Raw genomic sequence first — 21,802 nt, forward strand, 5'->3', positions numbered from 1 at the left:
TCCTCTTGAACTTCTGTGGCCTGGTGTTGCCCTTCCCATAGTTCTTCCAGTAAAAGTGCAGCTGCCTTAGAGTTTTCTGGGTTTAAAATAGGCTTGAGGTCAGCGGACTTGCCCAAACTCTGTCTCAATCTGTATGAGGAATGATTTTGTTTTAAATAGTTTAGATGCCGCCGTTCTTGGAACCAACTGGTCTTCTGAGAGGAGACCAGCCTACACTTTCTAGAACAGTTCCCTTATAACCTTGTTACTTCTGCCCTAAGAAAAAGGATTAACCCAATTTTTTTAATGATCCTAATTGAAAAAAAAAAAAAGTTAATGCAAAGCTCTACTTAACACTGAGCTGTGTAACAAATAAGATTATAGAAGTTTTTTAAACTTGATAATCTAAATATGATTTTCCTTCAACAGTATGATTCATCCAGCCTTCCAGCTCTGTTAGTGACAGCGAGAGCCCTTTTGGGAGCTGAAAACCACCTGCAAAATATCAACCATCGATTAGAGAAGCTCCTTGACCAGAAAGGAGACCCAACTACTAAGCTGTGACTGTATAAAGACTAGTCCCCTGCTATTGCCTGTTGCCTTCAGATACTGTACTTTTGTAAATAAAAATTGAGAAGTTAGCTTAACTTGTCTACTTGTTCAAGCTGGGTTGTCACCAAAATTGATTATTACTTTGTTCATAGTCAATTGATTTGAAGGGACCACATTAGGTGGCAAGTTGGTATAAGTAGCTTTAGGGGCTATAACTATCTTCTCTGGTTATAACTATCTTCTCTGGTTAGTATCTTGAGTAGTAAGTTCTACAGTGTTGACACCTAATCAGACGCTGACACGTAAGAGTTCTAACCTGAACAAGTAGAACGACCCTGAGCTCCCTAAATCTGCATACACCTACACACAGAGCAGTTCCTCCTGAAGAACCCCTGAGGGCTGACATTCTGCACAAATGATAGAGAGACACCCTCCCCCCCCCCCCCCCCCCCGGAGAAAGGTTAAGAGATGGACATAGGGTGGCGATGGGAACCCCACCCCTGAAGTGCCAGCCCACAGCAGGGAGGAACAGCACTGAGGGGCCTGCATGCGGACTCACCAGCCCTGGGGCACAATGGAGGGGGACCCCAAAACCAGAACATCAATTTAAAGGACAGTGAAGGAAGCCCGTTTACTATCCTTCCAATATCTGCCAAGCTATAGGAGAACTGCTGGAACTCTGGGGCTGATGGGCTGATAAGCACCACTGTTTACTTTCCCCCTCTTCCTGGATAGCCTGACTGGAGCAGGGTCCAGGCCCTCTAACCCCTCTTCCAGGGCTGTCCCATTGAGCCCTAAGCCTCCAGACCCTGGCAACTGCAGGGCTGTGTGCAAAGAGAGGACCTCCCAACTAACTGCCAGGCCTGCACCTGCCCCAGCTGTCCCACCAGCACTGCCTCAGCACAATGTGTGTCAGGGCAACTCCAGCATGGTGGGCCGGGACCCCCCAACCTGTGTACATGCCAACTCCAGCCATCTCACTGGGGAGGTACTAGTGTTGAGTATACCAGGACACTGGCCTGTGCCTGCTGGCCCACACCCACTCCAGCCAGACTACCAGATTAAACCTGGCCCAGGCTAGCCCCAGCTGTCCCCCCCCCAAGGACCAGAAGTTATATATGTTGGTGTGTGTGTGTGTGTGTGTGTATATATATATATAAAACTTGTGATAACCAAAACCTTAAAATAGACAAAGTAAAAGGAACCCAAACGCCAAAGAAAACCATCAAACCACAAGAGAAATACAGAGAACCGAAACAGCCAGGAAATGATTAACAAAATGGCAGTAAGTACATCCTACTGATACGCTCCAATCATAAGACCGTGTAGCTAAACAAATTTTAAAAACAACCTATCTGCTGCCTAAATGAAACACTTTGGGCCTAAACACAATGAAAGTAAAGGAATGGAGAAAGATATTCCCTGCAAATGGAATGGGAAAAAAAGCTGGCGGAGCAATACTTAGACAAAACAGACTTTGAGACAAAGACTGTAACAAAAGGCAGAGAAGGGCGTCACATGATGATCAAGAGTCAATACAATGAGAGGATATGACATTTGTAAACATAGCACTATGTTGAGTACATATCAACAACAATACACTTGCAATATGGGACTTTAATACCCCCACTAAATCAGTGTCGTGCAGACAGAAAATAAGGAAACACTGCCCTTAAACGACACCTTAAACCAGATGAACATAACATACACAGAACATTTCATCCCAGAACCAGAGAATACACATTCATTTCAAGTGCAGGTGGAGTATTCTCTAAGAAAGGTCACATCTCAAATTCAGGCAAAATAAAATCTAATATATTAAGCATCTTCTCTGATTACAAAAGTATAAAACTAGAAATCAATTACAAGAAGAAAACTGGAAAAAATACAAATGTGGGGAATAAGCAACATGATACTGACCAACCAATGGATCAATGAAGAAATCAAAGAGGAAACTGAAAAATACCATGGGATGATGAAAATAGAACAACCTTCCAGGGGCAGCCCGGGTGGCCCAGCGGTTTAGCGCCGCCTTCAGCTCAGGGCATGATCCTGGGGTCCCAGGATCGAGTCCCACATCGGGCTCCCTGCATGGAGCCTGCTTCCCCCTCTGCCTGTGTCTCTGCCTCTTTCTCTGTGTCTCTCATGAATGAATAAAAAATCTTAAAGAAAAAAGAAAACTTTCCAGAATCTATGGGACACATCAATGGCAGTTCTACAAGGGAAGTTCCTAGTGATACAGGCTTATACCAAGAAGCAAGGAACCTCCCAAGTAAACAATCTTACTTTATACTTGAACTACAAAAAAGAAGACCAAACAAAGCCCAAAGTTAGCAGAAGGAAGGAAATAATAAAGATCAGAGGGGGAAAAATGGAGAATAAAAAAAGCATAGGAAAGATCAGTGAAACTAAAAGCTGCTTCTTTGAAAAGATGAAATTGATATATCTCTAGCTAGACTCAGTTAAGAAAAAGGGCACAAATGAATAAAATTAGAAAATGGTTGACACCACAGAAACACAAAAAATCATGAGATTACTATGAACAGTTATACACTGACAAACAGGACAATGTAGAAGAAATTGATAAACTCCTAATACACAGCCTTCTAAGAATCACTGAGAAATAGAAAATCTGAATAAACCAATTACAAGTAATAAAACAGAATCAGTAATTTAACAACCACCAAAAAACGAAAGCCCAAGACCAGGTGGTTGCACAGGTAAATTCTACCAAACATTTAAAGAAGAGGTAGTACCTATTCTTCTCAAGTTATTACAAAAAATTGAAGAAGAAATGCTTCCAAATTCATTTTACAAAGGCCAGCATAACTGATAACCAAAACCAGATAAAGACATTACAGAAAAATTACAGGCTCGTTAAGAGCAAATGAGCCCGGAGTCTGGCTCCGTGTTGGGCGTGCAGCCTGCTTAAGATTCTCTCCCCCTCTGCCCTTACACCACCCCACCCCCAAGAAAATGTATTTTTAGAGGACTAGTCTCTTTAGGCAAGAGCAATAAAAGCTGAAATAAATGGAATCATACCAAACTCAAAAGCTTCTGCACAGCAAAGGAAACAAAATGAAAAGGCAACCTACTGAAAGGGAGAAAATATCTGTAAATCATTCATACATTCAAGGGGGAGCTAATATCCAAATTATATAAAGAACTACACAATATAATTCTTTTCAATGAGCAGGGAACTTGAATGGACATTTTTCCAAAGAAGATAAACATATAGACGATAGACCTGTGAAAAGATGGATCAATACCATTAGTCACCAGGGAAATGCAAGTCAAAACCACAATGAGTGTCACCTCACATGCATCAGACTGCTAGTATCCAAAAGATAAGCAATAACAAGTGTTGGTGAGGATGCAGGAAAAAGGGAACCCTTGTGCACTGTTGGGAATGGAAGTTGCTGCAGCCACTGTGGAAAAACAGAATGGAGGTGCCTCAGAAACTTAAAATAGAAGGGCAGGTGGGTAGTGTGACTGGGTGATGGGCACTGAGGGGGGCACTGGATGGGATGAGCACCAGGTGTTATACTGTAATGTTGGCAAATCGAACTCCAATAAAAAATATACAAAAAGTAAAAACAACAAAAATAATATTTTAAAGGGGAAAAAAAAAGAAAAAATAGAACTACTCTATGATCCAGGAATTCCACTTCTGGGTATGTACCTGAAGAAAATGAAAACGCTAATTCAAAGGAATGTAAGCATTGTTGTTTATTGAAGCAGCTAAGATATGGAAGCAACCCAAGTGTCCAGTGACAGACGAATAAAGAAAATGTGTACACAGACACACCCAGGAATATTACTCAGCCGTACAAAAGAATAACAACTTGATATTTGTAACAACACGGATGGACCTAGAGGATATTGTGCTGAGAGAAGTCAAAAAAGTCCATGACTTCACTTGCATGTGGAATCTCAAAAACCAAACACAACATTTGAAACTAATGTTGGCTACGAATTGATATTTAAAAAAAATGAAAAAATAAAATAACCCAACAGAAATAGACTCCTAGATACAAGAAATTGTTGGTTACAGAGGGAAGAGGGGCTGTGGGGGGGGGGGGCAGTGAAATAGGTGAAAATGATTAAGACATACAAACTTCTGGTTATAAAATAAGTCATGAGGATGTAATATACAGCACAGGAAATAGTAATACTGTACTAACATGGTGCAGTGACAGATGGTAACCAGACTTACCATGGGGGTCACTTTGTAAAGTATAAAGATTTCGACTCACCAGGATATACACCTGAATAGGATACAGTATGTCAGTTACACTTCAATTAAAAAATGTTTAGTAAGGTAAGAGTTTTAGCCTCTAAATAGACATTACAAAATTAAGCTGATATGAACATAGACCAACTCTGGTCAATCAGTAAGATTTCTAAGCTAACCTTCAATAAAATGGGCTTAGTTCTGTAAAAAACAAGGATTGAGAAGCAAAGTGCTATAACTTAATACATTTAGGTTGTTAAACCGTTTTCAGGCCAGATCACAGCCGGTTACGTGAGAGTCCACAGTTAACGAGCTACTCTTGTAATACCTGCATGATCAGTTCATCAGGAATTTCATCCACTCCCCCAGAGTAGCTGAGAAGAACATTCTCGGCAGCTTCGGCTAGTTCAGCATCTTCAGTAGCTTCCACAAAGTCAGTCTCATCAATGCTGTCATCCCAGGCAGCGTCGGAAGCGGCTCCTGACGACACACCTGACGGTAGCTTAGGATTCTGGGTTTCACTGTTCATCGTTCCAGCTACTGTGAACTCTTCTTCCTTTAGTTGGAAGGGGAAAGGAGGGGAGAGGGCGATGGGGAAAAAACACAGGTTAGTAAGGAGAAGATGTGATGCTTTCACTCCATAGTCTATGTTAAATGAGGGTATTAAGTAGAAGACTGGTTCCTGAACAGACACCAAAATCAATGTGCTGGATGATACTGTCTCCACTACAGCCGCCACGGGAAGGAGTTCCTTAACTCAAATGTGGTTGCCACCGTAGCTCAGACACTTGAAACTAAATCTGCAAATGCCACCCTTGCCGGTGGCTCGTCCTTTTCAATATACACAGATGAGGCTAGAGAAATGGCAGACTGAATTTTTTAAAAAGTAGATAGTCCAGCTGCGGGCAAGCTGGAAAATATATCTGCTACCTTAAAAAGACTGATTTTCCTATTTATGAAGTATTTTAAGAATTAACATAAATTTTAAAAACTTATAAACGGTTGAGACAAATGTCAGGATAGGAGTGTGGCTCTGTATTATTAGCTAACAGTATTGCATCAACATTAAATTTCCTGAATTTAAAAATGTTACTGTACTCTTTTGGAAATATCCTGATTCTCTAGCTACATGCTTAACTGTGGAGAGGTGCAGGGTTCTGATGGCTGTAGATCCCTCTCAAGAGATACGTTAGGGACCGAATATGTTACCCCAAATTCCTAGGCTGAGATCCTAACCCCCAAGGTCATGGTAATAGGAGGGAGGCCTTTGGGAGGTGATTAGGTCTTGAGGGTCCCAGCCATCCTGACTGGGATCAGTAACCTTACAAACTGGACCCCAGAGAGCTCTGCGGGAAGACAGCTATGACGCAGAGCCCACCAGACACCGAATCTGCCAGGGTCTTGAGCTCAGACTTCCAGCCTCCAGAACCGTGAGAGACACTTCCGTGGTTTATAAGCCATCCAGTGTGGGGAACTCTGTTAGAGCAGCCTGAATGGATGGAGACCAAAAATCATCAATGGTAAAAGCGTGCACACGCACAGCTGCGGGAGGAAACAAATGTGCCGAGTGGTAATGATGGCAAATTTCGGGGAGAGGAGAGCTCACTGTCCTTGGGCAACATTTTTATATGGAAAAGGAAAATTAATAGAAATGTTTTTAAAAAAACTCAGATGATTAATGGTACAGAAACACAGGGACCTAACACTGATTGGGAATTCATTTTAAAATACTAAAAGCGAAAAAGCCAGAGGAAGCAGAAATGACAAAATATCAACTGTTACAACAAAGTGATGGGTACATAGGTATTCATTATACTGTTCCATCTTTTACTAATTTCCTGTTTTAGAAAATTAAAAAAGGTTCTATCCAAGTGGTAGTAATACTATGGACCACAAAATACTCTCAACTTGGCATTTTTGAGGTATTACTGGAGAAGCAGAAAAAATAACTAAAAAATCCACTGAAACCATAAACATGCATCACAATGATACTACCAACAAACACGGATCAGTACACCTCCCCCTGAAACACTCTTCGGTACACGCTCGCATTTAGGGGTGTGCGGTGGTGGCCGTGTCGTGTCAGCACACATGGGGAGTGTGCACCCACATGCCGCCACTGCTGTGCAAGAAACTGTATGAACACCCGTGTAACCACTCCCAGACGGGTAACAAGTTACTCATTTTTGCTTTACAAAGTGTACCAAAATACTCTTCTTTGTGGTTCTTTCAACAACTATCCGTAAGAAGAATTTCTAGAGGTAGAATTATGTCAAAGGGTGTATACGGGGGATCCCTGGGTGGCTTAGCAGTTTAGCGCCTGCCTTTGGCCCAGGGTGTGATGCTGGAGTCCCAGGATCGAATCCCACACCGGGCTCCCTGCATGGAGCCTGCTTCTCCCTCTGCCTGTGTCTCTGCCCCCCCACCCCATGAATAAATAAATAAAATCTTAAAAAAAAACAAAAAACGGGTGTATGCATTCTAATTTTTGGTAGATAGTCCCACATTGCCACCTTAACACTGTCCTTTTTTTTTTTTTTTTAACACTGTCCTTTTAGAGACTTTCATTTACCCAAATCACATTCGCTGAGGAAAAAAATTAGGAAATACATGAAAAGCCAAAGAGGATAAACTCGTCTTCCCCTAGAATTTGACCAGTCAGGGACAACTGATGTGAGTGTTTTGGTGCGAATCTTCCAGGATTTCTGTTTATATGTGCTCGTGTGTGTATTTTTAAAGTATATATTCTACTTTATAGGCTTTTTTTCCTACTTCGACTATCACAAATGTTTTCACCAGTACATATCACCAACTGGTATCCATAAAAATGACAGGAATTAGGCTTCACAATTTAAGAGAGCACCTCTTTATGTTTTTGTCAATGTTGTTGATCTTTACCACCCTTCAGTTTTTACCACCCTGTTCAGCCAAGTGGTCTTTTAGCTGTTTTAGTTTACATTTCTTAACATATTGAGGCAGCTGAGCTGCTTTCAGATTTACTATTTGTAACCGACCCTCTGGACACATCTAGATACTACTCGAGCTCATTGATGCTGTCAGACTGAGAAACTCAAACCCACGCTTACCTCTTTGAACAGGAACAGGAGACAGACTTCGGCAGGTAAAGGAAAACCTAAACAAGAGAAACGGTTTTACTGTTTTATGTAGATACCCAGTTTTCACAGTGTACATGTAAAAATTAATAACTCACAGTCCGATTTGAAGTTTTCTGCTTTACATACGGGGTCGTGACATTTTTGATACCAAACTTCATTTTTCAGATCAACCAAAATCCTTTACATTGAAAAAAAAAAGGAAAAAGTTATTACTTAGTATCTAGACTGGATGGAAAACAAAATTTCTCTACATGCTGCTTATCAGAGATGTGCCTAAGACTTCAAGATGGAGATAAGATAAAAAGTAAAAGGATGGAAATAAATATACACCAATGGAGGATCCCTGGGTGGCTCAGCGGTTTAGTGCCTGCCTTCGGCACAGGGTGTGATCCTAGGATCGAGTCCTGCATCAGGCTCTCTGCATGGAGCCTGCTTCTCCCTCTGTCTGTGTCTCTGCCTGTCTCTCTGTGTTTCTCATGAATAAATAAAATCTTTAAAAAATATATATATACGCCAATGAAAAGAAAACCGTAGTTGTTAAAATAGCACACGAAATGGACTTTTGGGCAAAAAAATACACACTGACTAATGTTCCTCACGAGAAGACCTACTGCCTGACCCGTACCCACCAAATAAAACAGCTTCAAAATGTGTAAGCAAAACTGACAGGACTCCCAAGGATAAACCACTCATCTACAATAAATCAAGATTTTAAAAAACATTATTTTAGTAATTGACAAAAATAATCAAAAAATTCAGTTAAGGGTACATAAAATCTGAATGACAAAAAAGCAGTTTTTAATAAAATTAAAAGCAATTTACAAGTTTGATATAATAGGCATATTTGAACACTGCCTCAGTTCATTAGAAGCAGTTCTTTACAATCACATACAAAACAATTATAAAAACTGACTATGCTAGGTACCATGTCAATCTTATTAAATTTAAAAATATTTACACATCTCTGACCAAAAGGCAAATTATTTAGAAATAAGTAACAGAGGGGCACCTGTGGTTCAGTTGGTTAAGCATCTGACTCTTGGTATAGAATTGGGTCATGACCTCAGGGTTGTGGGATTGAGCCCATCAGGCTCCACGCTCAGTGTGGAATCTGCTTGTCCTTCTCTCTCTGCTCCTCCCCCTACTTGTGTACTCACTCTCTCAAATAAGTAAAATCTTAAAAAGAGTAACAGAAAATTAGCTAATAGAAACCCATAACTTGGAAATGAAAAACATTTCTAAATAACCAACTACTCAAAGAAAAATCATGATGGAAATCAGAAAATGTTTGGAATTGAAAATATATATTAAAATGTAAAATAGAACTAACGCAATCTTTGTAGAGAAATTTAGAATCCTAAAGGCTTATTTACAAAAAACAAAACAAAACAAAAAGGCTAAAGACCAGTAAGTAACTAACTTGGGAAATGAACAATAGAATAAGCCCTAATAAAATAAAAGGCAGGAAGTAATAAAAACAAAAATTCAAAAGAATCAACAAGGCCCAAATGTGAAAACTAACACAATTCTGGCAAGATTGATCAAAAAATAAGGTAAAGACACAAATGTTATTAGAAATTAAGTGCAGACGTAACTACAAATACAGAATATACTAAAAACTTAGGAATATCAGGAATAATTTCTGCCAGTAACATTAAAAATTTTGGTAAAGGGACACCTGGGCGGCTCAGTGGTTGAGCATCTGCCTTTAGCTCAGGGAGTGATCCTGGGATTGAGTCCCACATCAAGCTCCCTGCATGGAGCCTGCTTCTCCCTCTGCCTGTGTCTCTCATGAATAAATAAATAAAATTTTTAAAAATTTTGGTAAAACAAAATACAGTAAAAAGATACCAAACTAAGCAAATCTAAAAAGTGACAGAGAATCTGAGCAATCCTAATAAACACCCCAATGCTGCAGTTCCCCAGCTGTACACCGGACTGTCCCCAGGCCAGGAAGAGAATTCACGTCTTTCTCGGGAAACACAGTGATCCTTAGCATCTGTGCCTTTTGATTCCTTGAATCTTTAAAAGTATTAGTAAACCCTGACCCTAGGTAAGATCTCTGTCTCGTGGGAGTATGGTTTGACGATCCAGTCCTCATGTTCACTAGTAATCAGGTAAATTCAGACGAAAACCACAATATCATTTTATACCAGCAGATTGGCCAAACAAATGTTTTTATTTAATTTTTTTTTATTTTTTAAAGATTTCACTTATTTATTCACGAGAGACACAGTAAGAGAGGCAGAGACATAGGCAGAGGGAGGCGAAGCAAGAAGCAGGCTCCATGCAAGGAGCCTGATGCAGGAATCCGGGATCACGCCCTGAGCCAAAGGCAGGTGCTCAACCACTGAGCCCTGTATGGTTATTTCATAGTTAAGAAAAAGAAGAGGTTATGGATTCAAAATATAAGCTGGTGGTCCTTCAGAAAGAAGTTATGCCGCAACCTGAGAATCTCAAAAGTTAACAGAGGATCATCTTATGATAATGACTTGCAGAGGATAACAGACTAGAAAGATATACCAAGGTCATAACATAGTTATCACTGGTTCTGGGCCTGTGGGTGATCTTTTCCTTCTATGTGACAGCTTTTAGGTATTGAGCATATATCTTATTTTTAAACTGAGCTAACCTACATACAGAAGGACAGCACTGAATGGTGCTACCCAACATGTTTCCAGCTTTGTAACGAAGCTTCCTGATCTTCTCTCATGTCTGGCACACATGTATACACCTGATACACAGAAGTCTCAGCTTCGATACTAAATATAAAACATGGCAAAATTACCCATATCAAAACTGATAACTACTGGGTTTTTGTCTTTTCCCTATTCTAAGCATACCCTTGTCTAAAATTCTATTTCCTCCTTCACTTCCTCTCCTTTCACCCGGGGGATTTTATTTTTTTATTTTTTTTTGAAAGGTTTTATGTATTTATTCATGAGAGACATACAGAGTGAGGCAGAGACATGGGCAGAGGGAGAAGCAGGCTCCCTGCAGGAAGCCTGATGGGGGACTGGATCCCAGGACCCCAGGATCACAACCTGAGCGGAAGGCGGGCACTAAATCGCTGAGCCACCCAGGCGTCCCTCCCGGGGGATTTTAAGGAAAACTCTGAAAACAGGACCTGCATATACAGCAAACATTCAATATCATTCTTTGTCCTGAACATGTTAACCTTCACTCCAACTCTTGGCACTGAATAATTTCCTTTTCACCCACGTTTGCTCATTTTCAACTTATACTCATTAGATGTTGAGGACTAACAGCAGCAGATGAGGGAGACACTTCGTTTCTTTGCTCACCTGTCTGTCTCTAATCTCTTCCTAGGCCTGCTCATGTCTACCTTTCTCTTCTCGAGATTATACTATGGGATTATTTTACCAAATAAAGTACAAGTAAAGGTGATAATTAAGATAGTCAAATTCAATACTGTAAAACATAAATATGGTATTTGATATAACTGAATTTATTATAAAAACAAAATCATATTCTCAACTATAAAAATTATAAACATTTAAGGTAATATTGATTAAATACATAGAGCTTGTTAGTAAAAATACTACTTACATGATATTATTGCTCTTGTGGGCTCTTCCAATGTTTTCGCACCAGCGGTATTTACAGATATCATAGACCAGTAATTCTTCTGGGAAAAAGTAGCTCCAACGCCGAATTCCTAAAATGCAAATAATGTTTCTGAAGGTATTAAAACTCTGCCATGGGGATCCCTGGGTGGCTCAGTGGTTTAGCGCCTGCCTTTGGGCCAGTGTGTGGTCCTGGAGTCCCAGGATCGAGTCCCGCGTCGGGCTCCTGGCATGGAGCCTGCTTCTCCCTCTGCCTGTGTCTCTGACCCTCTCCCCCACCCCCGTGTCTATTATGAATGTATAAAAAAAATCTTAAAAAAAACTGTCATATTGCAGTGAATAAAGAATAGGATTATCTTTACCTCCTTGAATGCCATTCTTATTCACCAAAGAAAGAACAAATCGATCAACCTCAGGGTAGGGTGAACAATGGAAACCTTCAATGTTTTCTGCTGCAACAGAGAGAAAAATTAATAATTACAGTGGCTAAAAGTTGAAGAGGTAAAATTTAAGCTGTTCTTTAGTACTATTATGGGTTTTGGAGTTCCTGCAGCGCTTTGGTTCCCATGGCTTTTAGGAAGCCTTGGGTTCTTGCTGGCCCTACAAATAAGCATGGAAAATTCAAACCTCTCAATTCAGTCAAATGTTAACTAATTTTCATAAGAAGCACCTATAATCATTTCAACTGCTTTCTTCACATTGATGAAGAGAAAAGCAACCCCTTACACCCAGGAGCTGGCCTCCTACTATCAGCTACGCATTGGTGTGCTCACGAGCAGGCTGAGCACTCACACCTGGTGCTTTTTTGCCAATCATAAATTATTTCACAGAATTTCAACATCAGATAAAGACCACTCTATGGCCAGGATGGCTCCTGACAAAAACAAGACCATTCTGTAATAATGTCTGAACACACACACACACACATACACACACACACAAACATTTTCCAAATTGCAAAAATGACCAATACCTCCCATCTTATCTCATATGAGTAACTGCTGCTTCTTTATCAATTATAGCTTTAGACTCACTGTAGTCCACCTTCCTTCTAGATACAATTTATGAAGATGCTCAATCATAGAATTGTTTCTGACAGACCCAATTCAAAACAAATCCATGCCTACTTGGACACTTCTTGAAAGCACCTAACTCAAGCCTGCATCCTATAGTAAAGCTTTTCTAATACCCTTTCACTGAGATGCCCCCCAGTTCCCCAAGGTAGGAATTCTCCACACTGCAGTTAGTACCAAACTCCACTAGTTCACAACACATGTGTTCTCCCATGATCTTTAGCTGTAGGACTCTGACAATTCGGTTATATTTTATATTTAAGACTCTACTAATTTACAATAATTTACTTAAGATATTTAATTTTTTAAAACAAAATTATCTACTTTTCTTAAAATAACTCTTATATTTCTAAGAGTAATGCACATAATTGAAGAAACTTTGGAAAATATATTGAAGTAGAGAGGAGAGAAATGAACTCCAAATCAATGTCGAGAAATAACTGTTGAACAACTAGAAGAAAATAAGCTTAAGAAAATGTTATCCACATTTTTAATGGACCTGTGATCACACCTCCCAAATAATTTTAGAGTCCACTTTTTATCTTAACATTATAAGCGGACATTTTCAATTTTATAGTGGCTCTGTAAATTTAAATTAAATGTCTACAGAGTATGTTATAATATGTAACCAATCCTCTACTGTTGTACATTTAGATTGTTTCCAGTGTTTTGCTATTATAAATAATGATAACCTAAAAAATGTGTATAAAAATATTTACTGGAGTGTTAATGTATGGGATCTTAGAAAAAGCCTATAAGCTTTTCAATATAAGACTGAAGAACATACATGTTTCATGAAAAAACTATGCAGCCATTAAAAAAATGAGGGAATACATGGAAAGCTCCTCTGGGTTCAGTGGAAACAAACAGTGTCTGCCCATCTTTGATTGTGGACCGAGGGGAAGAGAACCTTTAGTATTCTCTTTTAAAATGGGGGTTTCTTTCTACAAACAATCTACTCTATTTTCTTGTGGGTTCTTTTTCCCCCCAAATCACCATATAATGAAAATTAGTGAATACACTTTAAAAAGCATCTTTTATTTACACGGTTTCCATTTTGGATAGAAACTAAGTTGTTTTAAAGGATCAGTAGAGGGATCCCTGGGTGGCGCAGCGGTTTGGCGCCTGCCTTTGGCCCAGGGCGCGATCCTGGAGACCTGGGATCGAATCCCACATCGGGCTCCCGGTGCATGGAGCCTGCTTCTCCCTCTGCCTGTGTCTCTGCCTCTCTCTCTCTCTCTCTGTGACTATCATAAATAAATAAAAATTAAAAAAAAAAAAGGATCAGTAGATATGAATCCTGAAAATTTAAGATTTTTAAAGGCGAAATAGACTTATATCCTTAAATATTCACAGGAAATTGTTTTATTAAAATTACCTTTGGTGCTGGTACTAAAATGTTCAACTCGTTTTTGTTTACTCTGAAATGTGTCGCATGTCAGAATTCGTAAAGTATCTGAGAATCTGAAGAAAATATGTGAAAGAAAACAAAGTAACATTATGTAAGAATCAAAGATATATTGCTACAGAAAGGAAACTGAATTTCAAATAGTCCCACATTAAAATCCAGCTAATTGTTCTGGATAATTAAGTCACATTTGCCTATAAAATCCAATCCTAATCATAGTCTGGTGATCATTTAAAATACTTTCTTCAACTGCAGTGTGAATCAGAGGACTCTGGGACCACTGAAGCCACAAAATGAAGTATATAATTCTATGCTTCAAACGTACAGAGCCTTTGAAATTTTTATTACAATGATTTGAAAAATGTGAATAAGAGGAGGGTAAAAAGAAGGAAGGAGAGATGAGAGCAAGGGAAAAATGAGTTAAAATTAGCTGAAGACATATTCATAACCATAAAAACTTTAACCTTCGTTTCAGGAAGAACTACACGTGATACTTACTCGGACACACAAAAGAAACTTAAGGAAACCCTATTCAGTAGAATTCTCCATTTCTGTGGAATTAATACTGAAACCACAAAGGAAATGGATTTTGGTAATAAGAGGTTGATTTCAGGCCATGGTGCTTTTCCCACACAAGACAACGTAAGATCCCATTCTTGTGGCAACAACAGTGAGCAGCAACTGTCATACAATTTTCACACCACTCCCACAGCGCTTCCAGAATCGCAGACACTGCTACCACTAACAACTAACATTTAATGAGCAGATACTATGTGCCAGGCATGGTTGAGTAATTTTATGCGTACAGATTTACCTCACTTAATCCTCACAACTCCCTAAGATAGGAGTTAATACATTTCCATTTTAAAGGAAAGGAAAGTAAGACTGATGTTACTTCTGAAAAATGTTATGTAAGAACTCAGTCCAGAAATATATGAAGAGAAACAACTTATCTTCCCACCCTCCTGGGGAACTGCTGTCAAGTGGACATCTGGACACAAATTCCCCTCCAAGCAAAGTATTTTAAATGTTTTGTTAAAATGTATTTATTTGGAGGTACTCCTGGGTAGCTCAGTGGTTGAGCGTCTGCCTTTGGTTCAGTGTAATCCCGGGGTCCTGGGATCAAGTCCTGCATCGGGCTCCCCGCAGAGAGCCAGCTTATCCCTCTGCCTGTGTTTCTGCCTCTCATGAATAAATAAATAAAATCTAAAAAAAAAAAAAAAAAAAAAAAAGGATTTCTAAGGGATTTCTCCTGACAACTATATCTAAGGAAGGCAAAGTAGAGCAAGTTAATTTAGCATGGCAATTTAGTCTGAAGGATAAACACATGGCTTGTTTGAACCAACAAAAAACGCTGCCCAGAATACAGGGAAATGAAAGTAAACAGTTCTGTTGAAAGCTGTCTTTCACACTTTTTGAAAATGACCAAAAAAAAAAAAAAAAAAAAAGAAAATGACCAAAATGTGGCAACTTAAGTGTTCAACAACAAAACTGACAATAAATTACAGAATTTATCAGTATAATGGAAAACTATATAGGCATTAAAAGTTTTAACTACAACTAACTGTTGCAGATTATCACCTTGGCAGATATTCATGATATAATGTTGAGTGGATACAACAACTAACATAATCATATAACAATGATCTCACAAAATATTCTTTGAATGAAGGGGTATGTAAATTATATGTATGAATGTGCATATACGAAAAGTAGGTATTAATTGTAACTCTATTTCCAAACGGAATACAAGTCATTTGAGTTTTCTTTCTTATAAAAAAACAGTTAGGGGATCCCTGGGTGGCTCAGCGTTAAGTGCCTGCCTTCGGCCCGGGGCATTATTCTGGAGACCGGGATTGAGTCCCATGTCGGGCCCCTGCGTGGAGCCTGCTTCTCCCTCTGCCTGTGTCTCTGCCTCTCTCTCTCCCTCTCCCTCTCTCTCTCTCCGTGTGTCTCTCATGAGTGAATAAATAAAATCTTAAAAAAAAAAAAAAAAGTTAACCTAGAATTTTAAGAACTTTCATTTTCTTAAGTTAGGATGAATTCACACAATTCACATTTTAGTACTATATACAATGCCATTCGCTGTTTAATAAGCATCCACGAATACATAACAGTTTGATTCTGGTGCTATATACCTGACATTGCTGACCAAAGAAGATAGGAAATACTGATTTTCTTCAGAAATATTCTTGGACTGTTTAGGAAAAAATTTATTATCTTCAGCAATCTCCAAAGCCACATGCTTTCCTATCTTCGATGATTTATACAGCCGAAAGTTTCTATTTCTTGTATAAACTCCTATTGTCAAAAATAAAACAATTATGAATGCACATTTTCAGTGACTTGTTTTTATAGTCAGCAAATATTAAATTAATGTTGTATATAGCATTACTAGAGAAACAATTGGTTCTGGTTCAAGGTGGCAATGTAGGGAGATCTTGAACCCCCCCCCCCTCATGTGAACACATCAAATCTATAGCTATATTTGGAATGATTCCCTCTGATAAAAACCTAAGGCCTGGCAGATTGACTCGTTCACCAAATGAGACGGAAACCACATCAAAGCAGGTAGGAAAGGCTGAGATACAATCTCACCATGAGCCCCACCCCACAGTACAACTTACAACTGGGAGGGAACTCAAAACCCTGAGTCTCTCCCTGAAAGGCAAAGGATTCATACCTCACATTATTACCCCAACTTTTAAGACCTGCACCTAAGAGATGAGCCCCAGAAACATCTGGCTTTGAAGACCAACTGGGCTGGGGCCTCGGAGACCTGCAGGGCTATGGTAAACTGAGGAAGGGCTCTTAAGGGCTTGTGTGCCCACTCACTCACCCCAAGGCCTGGTGCAGAAGCAGCCTTTGAAAGTGCCCAGACTTTATCTGAAAGAGACTCATTTCCAAACTTCAAAGCGTTGGACTGAGGGATGCTCTCCAGAGATGGAGTGGTGGGTGCTATCTTCTCTGCCTCTCTACAGCCGGCGGACACCATCTTTCCTCTTTTTCTTTTTTCTCTCCCCTCCACCCCCTTTCTCACTGGGTGCCACCTCTGCATGCCCCCTCTGCCTCACTGGTGCCCCAGTTTTTATATCTGGTGGTCTGTTTTTCAGATGATCCCTCCTTGATCACCTAGCTCTAAAGGCCGGGGAGGCTTGTGTTCCTGGGTCCATAGGACTGTGAAAACTGGAGAGACAGTTCTCGGTATTACCACTCCCAGGCACAGCATGGAGAACCGACTGAAACACATCCTGCACTTCCCTGTGTGGGAGCTCTGGCGCTGGTAGCCAGTGGGACTTAGACTCACGGGTCCTATAGATCTGTCACCAATAGAGAAAGAGTTCTCTCTCTCTCTCTTTTTTTTTTTCAATTTTTATTTATTTATGATAGTCACAGAGAGAGAGAGAGAGAGAGAGGCAGAGACACAGGCAGAGGGAGAAGCAGGCTCCATGCACTGGGAGCCTGACGTGGGATTCGATCCCGGGTCTCCAGGATCGCGCCCTGGGTGAAAGGCAGGCGCCAAACCGCTGCGCCACCCAGGGATCCCTCTCTCTCTTTTTTTTTAAAGAGTTCTCAAACAGCAACTGTCCCGAAGGCACAGCGAGAAGCAACAGACCCAGGAGCTCAGTCTCTCTGTAAAAGAGGCCTACTAGCTTATCATCATAGGGGCAGCTGCTGGGACAGGCTTCTAATTAAACATACCCCTCTGGGCTAACTGGAAACCTTTCCTGAGGCCTTGGGAGGGCAGGCACTATTTTCATCTTCTCTTCTGTTGTGCTTCACAGCATCAGCATCTCTCAGAGGGGAACCTATAAATGCATCTTGTGTCCCAGTTTTGACATCTGGTACCCTGCCTTTTGTGGCTGCCTCCTAGGGGATAACCCTCAATCACGTGGCTCTGGTGGCCAGGTGGCTTTGGTTCCTGGGGCTCACGGGATTGTAATAATCATAAAGTTCTTTGATGGCACCCACTACCAGGGGACTACATAGACACACTGAACCCTCCCTCGCTCCCTCTGCCCCCCAGCCTTTCTGGGAAAGAGGCCTAACTGCTTGTCCTAGAGCTTTGGCCTAAGGGACAGTCTTCAAGTTCAGCACATGTCAAGAAGCTCCAGAGCTGCTCTCAGGGAATGTAGGCCAGGGGTCACTATCTTTGAGCTCTCCTTCTACACCAGGATCTCTCAGAAAGGAGCTTATATGTTCATCAGGTTCTGATATATGGACTACCACCCATGGGACACCTCCAAATTACCTGGCTGTGGCAGTCCATGGGACTTAATACTTGTGCTTCCATACAACTGTATATATTTTCATTCTTCAAAAGCTGCTGCCTGAAGGTCTGGCTTTCAATCAGCCTGAATCTAGGTGCTGAATGAGATCCTCCCCTTTGGGACATTAACTGGTTGTGGCAGACCCTGAAGTACTGGGAGCTATTAACAATAAAACAGGCTGCTTGGATAATTAAAAAGTTTGAGAACCAACCAAGAGCTAGGATAGGGTCGAAGGATAAGTTTCACCTCCTACACAAGGCCAAGCCTTCAAGACTAGGAGGTAAAACTATTTCATCTAATGCAGAAAGAGAATCAAGCAAAATGAACAGAGGACTGCATTCCAAACAAAATAAGATAAAACTCTTAAACAACCTAAGTGAAATGGAGATAAGTAATTTATCTTATAAAGAGTTCAAAGTAATGGTCATAAAGATGCACTCCAAACTTGGGAGAGGAATGGATGAACACAGTAAGAACTTCAACAAAAAGAAAATATAACAAAGCAGCAAAGACAAGTCACAGGGCTAAAAAGACAAAAACTGATCTGAAAAAAAAAAAAAAAAACACAACAGGGTTTTAACAGCAAACTCAAGGGAGCAGGATCAATGAACTCGTAGGCAGGACAGAGGACTTCACCCAACAGAGCAGCAAAAAGAGAAGAGAATTAACAAAGTGAAGACAGATTAAGGGCCTTCTGAGACAACACCGAGCTGACTAACATTTCCATTATATGAATCTCAGAAGGAGAAAGGGCCGGGAAACTTATTTGAAGAAATAGTAATAGTAACTGAAAACTTTAGTAACCTGAGGAAGGAAAGACAGTTCCAGGAAGAACTGTAAGTTCCAAAGAAATAAATGCAACAGAGAGACTGACACCAAGACACATTATAATTAAAATGCCAAAAGTTGAGAGAGAGAGAGAGAGAGAGAGAGAGAATCTTAAAGGCAGCAAGAAAAAAATTACATTGTCATATGACTATGAGCACAAATCTGGCAGAAATGCTGCAAGCCAGAGAGAGTGGCATGATATAGTCAAAGTGCTGAAAGAAAAAAAACTTTCAGCCAAGAATACTCTACCTGGCAAATTATCATTCATAATTAAAGGACAGATAAAGAGTTTTCCAGACGAGCAAGAGATAGAAAAGTTTATCACCACTAAAGCGGTCTTATTAAGAAATGTTATAGGGACATCTAAAAGTATAAACCTCACTGGTAAAGGCAACTATATATTAAAGGAGTATATCAATCAAGTGTGAAGCTAGTGTAAATGTTAAAAGACAAAAGCAGGGATCCCTGGGTGGCGTTAGCGGTTTAGCGCCTGCCTTTGGCCCAGGGCGCGATCCTAGAGACCCGGGATCGAATCCCACGTCGGGCTCCCGGTGCATGGAGCCTGCTTCTCCCTCTGCCTGTGTCTCTGCCTCTCTCTCTCTCTCTCTCTCTGTGTGACCATCATAAATACATTTAAAAAAATTAAAAAATAAAAATAAAAATAAATAAAAGACAAAAGCAGTAAAAATAACTGCAGCTACAATAATGACCTAAGGGATATGCAAGATAAAAAGTTGTAAAATATGATATGTAAAATGTAAACCACAGAGGGGTGGAGTGTAAAAATGTACAGCTTTAGAATGCGTCATCCTTAAACTGTTATGAATGTAAAACAAACTGTTACAAATGTAATTCATTACGCAGTAAACCTCATAGTAGCCACAAACATCTATGGTAGATACACAAAAGATAATGAGAAAGGAAGCATGTCACTAAAAAAAGTCATCAAACCACAAAGGAAGAGAAATAAGAAAGAAAAAGAAGAATTAAAAAACAGCCAGGAAAAAAAAAAAGACAAAATAGTTATAAGTACATACTAATCAATAATTATGGTAAGTGGACTAAGTTCACCAATCAAAAGACACAGAGTAGATGAAAGGATAAAATAAAACAAGACCCAGCCATATGCTCCTGATAAAAGACCCATTTCAGACATAAGGACACACAGAGACTGAGAGGGAAGCAATGGAGAAAGATGTCCCACGCAAATGTAAACCAAAAGCAAGCTGAGGTAGCTATACTTCTGTCAAACTACTTCAACACAAAGACTACAATAAGAGACAAAAAGAAACATTACATATTGAAAAAAGGGTCAATCCAAAAAGAGGATATAGCATTTGTAAATATTTAGACACCAATATAGGAGCACTTAAATATATAAATCAAATATTAACACACCTAAGGCAGAAATAGACAGAAATACAATAGTAGGGGACTTCGGTACCCCAGTTACATCAATGGATAGATCATCCAGACGGAAAATCAATAACAAGGAAACATCAACCTTAAATAACACATTAGACCAGATGGAAATAGACATATACAGAACGTTCCATTCAAAAGCAACAGAATACATTCTTCTCAAGTGCATATGGAGTATTCTCCAGCATAGATCATATATTAGGCCACAAAATAAGGCTTAACAAATTTGAGACTGAAATCATATGAAGCAACTTTTAGACCCCAATACCGTACAATTAGAAATCAATCCTAAGAAAACTGGAAAATTAACAAATATATGGAGATTAAACAACAGGCTACTGAAAAAATATTGGTCACAAAGGAATCAAAAAGAGGGGCGCCTGGGTGGTTCAGTCAGTTAAGCGCCTGCCTTCAGCTCAGGTCTCGATCCTAGGGTCCGGGGATCGAGGCCTGCATCCAGCTCCCTGCTCAGTGGGCAGTCTGCTCCTCCCTCTCCCTCTGTATGCTCTCCCTCTTTGACATGTTCTCTCTCTCTCTCTAATAAATAAATAAAATCTTTAAAAACAACAACAACAAAGGAATCAAAAGATAAATATCTAGAGACAAATAATTAAAAAAAAAGAAATACAAGAAACTTAAACCTATGGGATGCAGCAAAAGCAATTCTAAGTGATAAAGACCTATGTCAAGAAACAAGAAAAATCTCAAACAACTTGACACCTCAAGAAACCAGAAAAAGAAGAGCAAACCCAAATGTAGTAGAAGAAAGGAAACAATAAAGATTAGAACAGAAATAAATGGGGGCACCCAGGTGGTTCAGTCGTCTGCCTTCGGCTCGGGTCATGATCTCAGGCTCCTAAGATCAAGTCCCACATCTGCTTCTCCCTCTGCCCCTCCCCACTGCTCATTCATTCTCTCTCTCTCTCTCTCTCTCTAATAAATAAAAATAAAGAAATGAAATGGAGACTTTAAAAAACAACAGGAAAGATCAATGAAGGCAAGAGTTGGTTCCTTGAAAACATAAACAAAATTGACAAAGCTGTAGCTAGACTCAACAAGGGAAAAAAGAGAGTACTAAAATAAGGTCAGAAATGAAAGAGGACATGACAGAAATACAAAGGATCATAGAAAAAGACTGAGCAATTGTACTCCAACAAACTGGGCAACCTGAACAGGTTCACAACTTCCTAGAAACAGCTAACCTTCCAAGGCTGAATCATGAATAGAAAATTGACCAATTACTTGTAAGGAGATTGAATCAGTAATCAAAAACCACTCAACAAACACACACCCAGGAAAAGACAGCTTTAAAGAGGAATTCTACTAAACATT

The 21,802-nt window shown here is 39.8% G+C and overlaps 2 protein-coding genes across 8 annotated transcripts in view; one reads left to right on the forward strand and one right to left on the reverse strand.

The window, feature by feature from the left end:
• CENPU (centromere protein U) overlaps positions 1-626 on the forward strand; it is a 39,736-nt gene extending 39,110 nt beyond the window's left edge. The window contains exon 15 of the mRNA XM_035700058.2: positions 409-626. Within this exon, the coding sequence (XP_035555951.2) occupies positions 409-543 (135 nt within the window). The 3' untranslated portion in view covers positions 544-626. The remainder of the gene's footprint in view (positions 1-408) is intronic.
• Positions 627-4,245: 3,619 nt separating this feature from the next.
• PRIMPOL (primase and DNA directed polymerase) overlaps positions 4,246-21,802 on the reverse strand; it is a 58,830-nt gene continuing 41,273 nt past the window's right edge. For 5 of the 7 annotated variants that reach the window (XM_025471823.3, XM_025471820.3, XM_025471822.3 and 2 more), the window contains 7 exons: positions 16,088-16,250; positions 13,920-14,005; positions 11,831-11,920; positions 11,452-11,560; positions 7,977-8,059; positions 7,852-7,898; positions 4,246-5,321 (listed from right to left, as the gene is read on the reverse strand). In XM_025471823.3, coding sequence (XP_025327608.1) covers positions 5,079-5,321; positions 7,852-7,898; positions 7,977-8,059; positions 11,452-11,560; positions 11,831-11,920; positions 13,920-14,005; positions 16,088-16,250 — 821 coding nt within the window. In that variant the 3' untranslated portion in view covers positions 4,246-5,078. The remainder of the gene's footprint in view (positions 5,322-7,851; positions 7,899-7,976; positions 8,060-11,451; positions 11,561-11,830; positions 11,921-13,919; positions 14,006-16,087; positions 16,251-21,802) is intronic. The other 2 variants (XM_025471824.3, XM_025471825.3) reach the window with 2 other exon arrangements.

This window comes from Canis lupus, chromosome 16, assembly GCF_003254725.2.
Source record: "Canis lupus dingo isolate Sandy chromosome 16, ASM325472v2, whole genome shotgun sequence".
In the NCBI taxonomy this organism is placed as follows: Eukaryota; Metazoa; Chordata; class Mammalia; order Carnivora; family Canidae; genus Canis; species Canis lupus.